Source organism: Falco punctatus (genome assembly GCF_963210335.1).
Source record: "Falco punctatus genome assembly, chromosome: 1".
Classification (NCBI taxonomy): Eukaryota; Metazoa; Chordata; class Aves; order Falconiformes; family Falconidae; genus Falco; species Falco punctatus.
Genome location: NC_137580.1, coordinates 107,180,118 through 107,190,835, shown reverse-complemented (window position 1 = coordinate 107,190,835; position 10,718 = coordinate 107,180,118). Strand labels below are relative to the sequence as shown.

The 10,718-nt window shown below is 44.4% G+C and overlaps 1 protein-coding gene across 1 annotated transcript; it reads right to left on the bottom strand.

The window, feature by feature from the left end:
• Positions 1-509: 509 nt before the first annotated feature.
• SERPINF1 (serpin family F member 1) lies at positions 510-7,758 on the bottom strand. Its single transcript, XM_080380414.1, has 8 exons — positions 7,476-7,758; positions 4,874-4,959; positions 4,280-4,478; positions 4,045-4,200; positions 3,054-3,257; positions 2,122-2,264; positions 1,299-1,509; positions 510-918 (listed from the first exon to the last, which is right to left on the bottom strand). Exons 2-8 carry the CDS (start codon positions 4,949-4,951, stop codon positions 659-661), a joined length of 1,251 nt encoding a protein of 416 aa, XP_080236540.1. The 5' UTR covers positions 4,952-4,959; positions 7,476-7,758; the 3' UTR covers positions 510-658.
• Between the last annotated feature and the right edge of the window lie 2,960 nt (positions 7,759-10,718).

Below are 10,718 nucleotides of genomic sequence, written 5' to 3'. Positions count from 1 at the left end.
GGGGTCTGTGTGTGGTATGGTGGGAATAGAGACTGTTGCATAACTTCTGCATGTGGGTTTGAAGCAAATGTTTGAGAGGTGTTTGTATGCGTGTGCTTCTAGGTATGTGAATCTCCCATGTGTGGTACCCTGATGATTACGAACATGCAGTCATCCAGACCACGCTGCCTTTTACTTCTAATGCTATAAAGCACGTTTCTTCTCCGCAGTGTGAAATGTAAACGGTTGAAATGGATGAGGCAGCAGGTTGGGAAGTGCAAACTTAGAAGCTAGGAGAAGAGGCACTGCAGAACTTGGAGGGCTACCAGCGCAGACCTGTCAGTGATGAGGAATTCACTATAAACAACTGGTATCAGGTTAGAAGACAGGATAGGGGAAAATGCAGTATACACCAGATAATGCTTGTGTATAGGACACAGAACTTCTTTGTGGCCAATCTGGGGGAAATGGGAATGTGAAGTCATATGATGTGGGCAGACAGCCTTTCAAGGGAGAATACTGGTGCTTGCTGAGATTAATAGCAAAAGCTCTTTTATTGCAGCATGAAGGCATATGATTTGCAAGTTGTGTCTTTGTGCAGCAGAGCAGGGAGCCAGTACCCCTCCCAAAACCACCCTTTCCATTTGGGCCCCACCATTGCAGATTATTGTGAAGGGATCTAAACACTCCTGGGGTCCAGGATCTTGCCAATAAAGAGGAGGGTTCCAGTGGTATCATCTCGCAGTACAAGAAGGAAAGGTCTGTCCACGTGATATTCAATGGGGAAGGTCAGACGAGCGGCATTCACCCCAGGATTTGGTGTGGATTTTTCCCCATCTTCAGTAAGCTCCAAAATTGCCTTGTGTTGCATGTGAGATAGCTTAATAGGTTTGGCAGAAATCTGGGTAAAATCAGGTGATGTGAAAAGTGACTGGAGCCCTGGAGGAAAGAAAGAAAATTCCATTAGCTAAAACCATAGCTTGCAGGTGGGAGAGCAGTACTGCTAATGCTGTGATCCAGGAGGGCACGTAGCTGCTGTACTAGAGTTTATCGGGGATAAAAGGGAGAAGCAGCTTATATCTGTTTGTACTCAGCTTCTCCCTTTCAACCTCAGAAACATTGTAAGAGCTTAGTGGAAAGATGTGATAAAAAGTTGAGGGGTCCTGCACCAAGGTGATTTAGTTGCTGGTGAAATCTCTACAAGCTGACAGCAGGACTTAACTAATAACCCACCAGCTTCATACACTTCTGAGAGCAGGAAGCAACTTGCCCACTGCTTGGAGCCCTGGCAGTCTGTAGAGGGGGTGGGATGTACATACTTGTCTCCTTCACTGTGCTGCCGAGTGCCTCTTCATAGTTCAGCTTTAATTTGGGCAAGCTTAGCACAGCATGGACTGTCTTCAGCTCCTTGTCTACATCATGGACAAACTCAGAAGTAAGGCTCTCTTCTATCAGAGTCATATTCTGCGTCACCTTCGTAGGCAGGAAGAACATGGCACTGATTCCCTCTGTCAGTGGCAGCTGTGCAATCTGGAAGGCCAGTTATAAATAAGAGAGAGTCATATCAATAATAAACAGTTTTACCCATCCCATACCAGGCACAGGCCTGAGTCTTGACTGCCTGGTCTTTCCAGTTAACGTTTGGTCATCTTCCCTGTTTGCTTTTATTGGACACGATGCCTCCTGACCCCTCAGGCCCGCAGGCTTTCATCAACCCATGCTGCTCCCTTTCTATTACACCGCAAGTGCTCTCTCACCTGTTGAATCCTGTAATGAACTACAGTATTGCTTTGGGGGATTCTCATCTGGAACTCCTTTGAGCTCATGCTACGGTGAAAGATTTATTGGAAGAGGTAGAGATGGAAAAGTTTTGAGGGGTGTGCCCTGCCCTTCTTGCTCAACTTTAGGTCACGCAATACAGGCTAGTAGGATCTGTGCATTAGTTAAATTCTGGACTGATTGTCACATAGCCAATGTAGAAGCAGGATATTCTAACAATCAAGATACTGCCTTTCAAACTAGGGATTGCAAAACTAGCCTGATGGGAGCAAGGCTGTCTTCTGGAATGGGTTAGCAGATAAGTGTAGCTGACCCTGTTCCTCAGTAGGTTTAGGATATCTTGTGCAGTATTTGCTCTCTGACCTTGCAGTTGAGTTCTGAGTCAAAACCATATCGCAGTATGGCTTTGGGGTCTGACATCATGGACACCTTCACAGTTCTGTCCTCATCCAGATGGAATTCCTTCAGGGCAGTCTTCTTGGTGTCAAACTTGGTTTTCCATGTCCCTATTTTTTAAAAGATAAAATGGAGGATTTTCTGGAATAATAGCATATGAAAGCAGGCTTGTGTCTGTGGCTGAGTAATCTCGTGCTTTATATATAGTGTTTGCATTTTAAGAGTTGAGGCAATCGAATGATGATAGGGATGGAAATAGACTGATTGGAGCTACTGATTTACTGCCGCCCTTTGGCCTCTTCTTTTCATCTGAGAATTGGCTCAATGGGAAATAAAAAAATCAAGCCAGTGTATGGGTGGAGTAGCTATTGGGAAGTTGATGTTTACTTATGTAATTACAAAACTATTTTAAAGGGTAACAATTGTGTCAATGCATATAAAGCGCTTCTCTCCCCGCCTTTATTTTGCTCTTTGTCTCTAAGCAATTAATTCTGCAGGACACTGGCTTACAGCATGTTCTAGAACAGCTCTCTAGTATTTTCCTCCATTCCCTCTATGGTGGTAAAAAGGCTCAGTACACACTTTAAGTTGTGCCTTCCCTAAATGGTAATATTCTTTCTTTTGCTGTGGAGTTTTGTGCGCTTAAACTTTGTTCTCTGGTCTCTTACTGCAAACAGGTCAACATTCAGCTTCCCAAGAGTAGTAATTCCCCCCTTGAAGACTATTTCTGTCCAGATAGCGTGCATTTTTTCTTCATTGCCAAACAGTCTCAAACACTGTCATCTTACACTCTCTCTCTCTTTGGCAGTCTGTTTGCTCTGGAAGTGAGAGCGTTCCTTCATCGCTTCTAACACATGCTTAGTAGACCATCTCTGCAACCAAGCACACAACATTCTTACCCTTGAAGTAAGCAGCCCCAGCAAGGAGAATACTGACATCTGTGGGCATGTCCTTCATAAACCGCATAATCCTTCCTTTTGTCTGTTGTCGTACCCAGCTGTTGATTTCTTGGAGGTCTAGCTGGGTATTGCCACTTAGTGCCCTCGGACGCATCTTGTAGAACTTCTCTAGTTGGCTGTGAAAACCAGGCTTCACTCTCAGTCCTGGGGAACGAAAACATTGATATTGCAGCTAGTTCCCTTATCAAAACAATCTCAAGGCAGCAGACTGCAATCGAAAGCACAGCAGCAGTTCTCATAACATGTCTTTGGCTGCATATATACAGAAAAACCTGCTTTGAAGAAGAATGACTTGAAGGCACATTGAGGAAACTGATCCAAATTCTATAGCCACCCATGGGGGAGTATGGGCTAACTCTCTTCTGAAAAGTGACAAAAGGAGATAAAAACAGAAGGCTTGGACACAGCTATTCCTACATCAGTCTTTCTTCTTTCTCCAGCTTGCTTTATGAGTACAGCTTACTTAACCTATCAGATTCTTGGAACCAGCAGGTTCCAAAAGATAGCTCTTTAGCTTTCTCAGCAGCTGTTTATTCCACGCCAAAAGCAGACATTTCAAATAGTTCTGCAAGGAATTAAACAAAGGAATATGGCTGAATGCTGTCACAAATAGAAATGGGATTTGTGGTTCCTGGAAGTTAGCAGCACCTGCCAGAAAAGCAAAGGCAAAATTCTCTGAATTTCTTCTAGGTCTTCCACACATTAGCTGGTCTGTCACCAGTGTCTTTGTGTGCATTAGTCTGGTCTTTTATTAACGTGCACACAAACTTTCCGGGCTTTTTCTGGAGCAGCAACAGTGTTCCGTGCACTGTCTGCATCCTGGCTCAACAGTACATCAGAGCCAAAGCCGTTAGTGCAGTGTTGCTCAGTGTGTTCTACCTGCTACTAGTTATTTAGGTAAAACTTGATAGAGGGGAAGAAGGACTTTTACTTTTCTCCAAGATGATACGGGAGGCACTTTTCATGCTCTTCTCTGGTCCAACCACGCTGCTCAGTAGGTCCTTGTAAGTGTTGTGAACCTCAGCTTTGTTAAGCAGATCATAGAAGAGAGCACGAGAAATCACATCCTCTGTTCGTTCTCCAGCTCCTGCCGGCAACAAGGACAACAGTATGAGGGAAGGCCTGTCAAGCCAAACAGCACGTGGTGGAAAGGGGCAAGAACTCACCAAGCGAGAGACCAGAAAGTGCAGTAGCTAGGCTGAATGGAGACAGTAGCACGTTGGCAGTGGCTGTCCGGCTAGATTGCTGACGGTACAGGTCATAGCCAAAGTTGGAGACTGCGGCTGCTAGCTTGTTTATAGGGCTCTTGTAGAATGGATCTTCCTCTTCTTCACCGGCATTAGCTCCATCAGCAGTGGCAGAGTTCTAGCAGGTACAGGGAGTGCTTTGGTTAGACTTGCAGTTTACAAGGGCAGGTGCAGTTGTGATAAATGTTTCAAAGGCAAGCAATCTGCAGATACTCTCCTATGATCTACAGAAACACTGGCTTAATCTTACATAGGAATGGTTACTTTAAATTGTCCCAGTAAAGCCGGAGGCAGCACTCAGATTGGAATCCACTATTTCTGCCTCACGGTCATCCCCTGATGTAACTACTGTGGTTTTATCTAGGTAAAGCAGGAGTTAGTCTCATTATGTTGCTAAATAAAATCCTAGTAACTCAGGAGGGTAGAGCTTAATCCTTCTGTAAGGTTCTCTAAACTTAAATTACCTGCTCCAAGTATCTCTCCCTCGCTTTCTGCATGTTGTCTTCTACTCACCTGCTCAGTAGCTGAGTTCTGGGATCTGCTTGGGACAGTTAAGAGACCCAGAAAAAGGAAAGCCACTGGAATCTGCATGCCTGAACCTACAGAGTAAGAATATAACAAAGGTAGTTTGAGTGATCAAGCAAATGCATCTCTACCACTACTATTAGCTGTAACTGGTTGTAATGGGAACTGTGATGACACATGCTGCTGCTTGTCCTTCCCAATTGTGAAACACCTGATCTCAGCTGGGTTTTATTCTTCTGTAGTTGGAAGTATTCAGCCAGGCTGGCCCCAGTGATTTCAAAATTAGGCAAGCATATGTCTGGGTTTGCCTGAGTGCAAAATAAGATGCGTGTGGCCCAAACCACAGTGGTGCTAGCAGTGACGGAGTGCTAAGGTCCAGAAAAGCACTAAATAATACTTTCTGAGTTTTAGACTTTAAAAAACTCAATACTTCATTTAAAAAAGGTAGCAAATCCGTTTTGTTGAATGGGGTGGAAGACAAAACTGCTTACTGCTCTGCTATACAAGTTACCTGCCTTGCACAGTAGTTTATGATGTTTCTTGTGTCTGCATGTGCTTGGAATGCCGTACAGCCTATATGTGTCCTCTGCTGCTTACTTGCAATTTGACAAAGTGAAAGTAGAAGAGCTTTCTTAAAAGACAGTAAGGAAAGAAGCTAGGAGTAAATACCTAACGCTGCACCAGATCTAGAGAAGAAGTGAAAGACAGAGCTTGGCTTAGTCGCCTCCCAATGGAGGTGGGAGAAAAGTACCACACTCCCCAAAGTTGCTCCTTCTGTGGAATCCACTTTTAATTGCTCCAGCCTTGGAATATGTGGCCCTTCCAGACACATCTGTCTGGTCCAAAGGGCAGTGCGCAACTGAGGGTTTCACTGTGGGTAAACCAGAGCTACTGCAGAAGTGTCATGCCCCCGAGAACAGACGCCACTGAGGCTGGTCTGAAGCAATGTTTATATAGATTCCCAGAAATTAAAGGAAGAGGGCTGTATTTAACTAACCCCTGTGATCCAGGCATCCAGTAAAACAGGAGAAAGAACATGTGTTTCAGATTATCTTCAGCTATAAAGAAAACATGCCTGCTGGTAGAAATACAACTTAAAGCCACGTGGCTACAACAGCCCCAGTTCAGGACCTAGTCTTTTCAGGCAGAGGTTTTACTTCAGTGAAAGGGAGTTCCCTGTTTCCCTTTACTGTCAAAACCCTTTTCTTCTGGAGGTAGTTCTGCTTTGGAGAAAAAGGTGTCATAGTGGAGTTTTTTTCATCTATGTTTAGATGGTGTAACACAGCAGTGGTACTCTCTTTTTCCTGAGCGCTTGCGTCTTGTGACCTGCTGCTATCCTAGCTGCTGAGTAGATGAGGTATTCTGGTGCAGAAGATGTGTATCAAGAAGATTTACTATACTGGAACAAACCAATGTATTTGGTGGCACAATAGTGGATATAATGTTGGGATTGCTCATATCATTGCAGAAGTTTATAACAAATAGGCAGCATGCTGAGAGATGAGAGAAGCCCTGCATGGATCTAAGTTAAACAGGTCTTGGCAAGGACTTTGTGAGGATGCCTGCACCAAGCAGTACTCTTGCATGCTGAGCGGAAGAGGTTTGGCCCAGTCTAGTTTAGGGATGAAGGTTTTCCATGGAGCATAACCTTTTCTCTGGAAAAAAAAAAAAAAAAAAGAAGAAAAAAAAAAAGTCTCAACGCAACCTCTGCTTCCAACTACACTGAGCTCCCAGGAGCATGAGAGCGGAGATTGGTTTTGCAGATTTGTATTGTTTTTGCCAGTACTGTCACCAGCTTCATATTTCTCAAACTTTGCCAAAAAGCAATTTCCATTTTAGAAAGACAAAGCTTTTTGCGTTTGAATTGGCCTGAACATCTGGATTCTATTTGCATGTCTCTTAGCGCACAGCCAGAAATGCAGGGAAAAGAATTTGGTTGGAGCAGAGGTGGGATGGTTTCAGGCATGATATTAAAATCTGTGGCTGCCTTTAAAGAGAAGAGGAGCAACAGCATGCAGCATGTGATGTTACAGTAAGGAAGAAAATTGTGAGAAATGAGCTGAGAAGGAACTTTGTGTCTGGGAGTTGTCTATTTGAGAAGGCTGCCAGGTGCAAAGGAAGTATTGTGCTTTCCATCGATAGCAGTACAAGTCTCACATCATTTATAAACGCTTCTGATTTTAGGGGTGCTGTGAAACATCACCCACAAGTTCAGACTGCTCACTGTGATCACTTCACCCCATGGCACTAACTCCCTCTGAAGCATCTTGCAACCACTAGCTCTAGAGGATCTGATATCACCAAAATTGTTACTGTTGCAAAAAAAGGCATGTTCCCATCTGCAGCACAGACCCTAGAAGGGCAGAAAACCACCCCAGTTCCCAAGCGCTGCTCAGCCCCGGAGGCAAAGAGGTGCCCAAGGATGCTGGTGGCTTCCTACCCATGGTGAGATCTCTCATTTGGTGGGAATTGCACCCTTGAACACCTGTAGAACTGTTCTGCCCATTTCCCAGGTCCTCCGAGAGCTCCCCAGCCCCTGCCCACCGCTCCCCTCACCGCAGGCTGGGGGCCAGGGCGAGCTGCCCCTTACCTCGGGCTCCTCTGGGTGCTGCCGGCGCTGGCTCCCGGTGGCTTCGAGTCGGGGACAGTGTGGGCTTGGTGCAGCCACATCTGCTTTTTGCTGCTTCCCCCAGCCCAGCCTTCGGCAGGCTTCAGGTTACAGCTTCCCAGGGCTCTCTTAAAGTGCTCTGCTCCCATTTTCTGCTGCTGCCACCCTCCTGATGAATTGCACTAATTTTTTAACCCTGCCTTCCAAAACAAATGTGCTGCCTGTGATAAGGGCAGTTGAGCGGGTAAAGCATAGGTCACAGAGGCAAATGCTCCCTGCCCTGTTTGAGCAAGTCTTCTATCCCTGCTGTTTTGTCATGTGTGACATGAGGGAATTTCTGTCTCAGAGATATGGTTAATGCAGTAGTGTTTAATGGATTAATGTCCAGTATTTAATGGAGAGACTGGTAAAGTGGAAGCAGGATGCTATTGCTGTTTAAAGCAGTTAAGGGGAAGACATTGAGCAGTTCTACCCAGTGGTAGTTACTAGTTAACAAAAAGTTATTAACATAATTGGCTTAAAGGTTTTGGCCAAAAAGAAGACTAAAAAGCTCTTGGTAAAAATGATGAATTAACAGAATGTCGTAGGAGCTTACAGAATGAGAAATGATCTGGAGAAGGAAAAGGGGCCAGAGGTTTTTGCAGTAGATGATTTTAGGGGGGCACCCATCAGTGCACATTTAAATCAAGAGAGCGTATTTTTCGGAAGTATTACATTGTAAAACTCATTGTAACTAGATATTGCAGAAGATGAAAGATAGATAGATTTTGGAGAGAAAAAAAACAACCCAAACCAAATTAGACAGGTCCGTTGAAAGCTAACGATGGTCGGGTGTAATGTCAGACTCAGCAGCTGGGTGATACAACCAGAGAACAGTTGTTTTTCCTTGTCCCTAATCATTCTTGGCTGCTATTTCCCCAGTCATTTGTTACTGGCTGCTGGGAGAGCCAAGATATTGGGCTAACTGGACATGTAGCTAGCCTGATCCAGGGCAGCTGTTTGTCTACTTGGAGATGCTGTAAGTAAATTGTAGCCAGTAATGTCAGTACCCCCAGTCTAGGCTTGCGTTGGGACATCTCCTTGTTGGGCTGCCAGCCTCACCACTAACAGGTAATGAGGAGTTACTCATGCTGGCACTGGGCTCGTACAGCCCCTCAGCAAAGAGGAGGAAAGGATGGTTTTAGAGAAGCATTAGCTGCTGTTTTTGCAAGCTGGGAAAGCAAATCAGGTAGCCTGCCCTGTGATTAGTCAGTGCTTCAAAGGTGACCCTTTCTAACAAGAAGAGTAATAGCTCTGCTTTCAACTGCTTCTCAGCTTGCTCTGTGAGAAATTGTCTGCAGAGAGATGTTTGTACTTGTTAGGCTTCCATCGTCGGCCCGAGAATGGGGGTGTTGGCTGTGGAGATATCTTCTGGTGGTTTTAATCTCTTTTTGATACCTTATTTGTGGTATTAAAATGCCTTTTATGGAAGGGCTACTAAAGAAGTTTTTACATCTCGTCTGTATCTTCAAATGAAAGCTCAGCTGTTTAAATACAGGTTTGGTTTTAAAGCATTTAAATCAGAGTGGCAGTTGTATAGGATGTTATTATAGACCAAAGCAAGCTTGATTCCTGTAGGTGAAGGGAATTCACTCATTTAACTAGATGCAAGGGCTTAAACCAGTTTTGTTACGTCGATACAAACGTTTTACTGTTGTTCTGGTTTGTGTTCAAGATAGTAGGCAATATGCTGTCTGAACAGTGTTCACCTCTGCTGTGGAAGTACTGATCATATTCACATGAATTTGCTCTAGTAAAGAAAAAAATACATCTAATATTAAAGATACTGAGACTTACTTGATATTCTCAGCCAGTGTTGCAGATGAGCTATAGAGCAGACACCCTGTGCTCGTCATGTCTTTTCAGAACAGAGCTCAGTCAAAATGAAAGCTTAGCAATGCTAAGTGGAAATTCCTGAGCAGAGACATTAATATTACTTTGCATTTTACAAACTGCCTCTTCTGGAGAGTCAGTAGAGTGAAAAAGAGTCTTAAGGTTGGTGTAACTGATAATTTGTTGAGCAAAGCACAGTCATGGAAGGCTGCTGTACTGTCAAATAAGATTAAATTAATAGTTTGACAAGAATAGCTTGTAGGAGGAGGGATGGCAGAAAGATGAAAAGTAGGAAATAAGAAACAAGCTGTTCAGGAAACTGAGAATGAGGGGAAAAAACTTTACAGAAGAGGGGGAGCTGGAGGGCAGAGGCATAAAGAATACGACTTGCACTTCAAATTTTGCACAGGTTGCATTGCAACAGGACAGAATTTAGGGAGGTTAGTGCTGAGGTTGGAGTAGCCGAAACAAGACTTACCTAAGGCATGGGATGGTATTTCTTAATGTTAGAAATGAATCTGTGTGAATAAATAAGCTAAAATGTTCCCCGTGGGCTAGAGCTATGCCCTCATAGTAGGGCTGAATTCTTGTGGGTTTACTTGTTAAAATTACATGGCCCCATAATTACACGCTCTTTTTGAAGAGTAAGTGCCTTTGCATTGGTTGAAGGGGCAGGCATTATCTTTAGCTGTTCTTCCCCTTTTAGACTGCAAGAAATGTGTAATTGCAGGTTTGAGCCAGGACTTTTTATTCCCCAAAGTCTCCTGCATCCCCAAAATTCATGGTTAGTGAGTCAGTCCTTCTCTTGTTCCAGCAGATGGTGCAGACTATTCAGGGACGGAGGCTCCCAGAAGCATTCTGCCTCTTCCTTTGAGGGAAGGCAGACTTCCGAGTGAGGAAAACACTGCCAGAAGGATGGCTCTTGTGCTCTGTAACTGCTATTTTGCAAAAACAGAGCACCCTCCTTTTTAACCAGAAGCTGAAGGAGTTCAGAGGCAGAATCTACTATGGACAGCAGTTGTTTTGTACAGGAATAGCTGCAGCATGGCAGGCCGCAGTGAGTTAGACCAATATTTTTAAGTGGTAGGATGGCTTGGTGGGGTGGAGCATTCTCAAGAGGCTTTCATGGTAGCTTACTTCAGACATGCACATGCACCCAGGGAGCTATGCCCATCTCACACAAAAGCGAAGCTGTAATGGGACATTGCCTTTTGCCAAAACAGGGCAAAAGCAGTGACATTCAGCTACAGGTGTCAAAATACATTCCTCCTTCCCCTGGAAGCTATCCCAGCCATCCATATAGCATTGTGCTGTGGAGCCAGGAGTACCGCAACAGAAGAACAAATTGCAGAT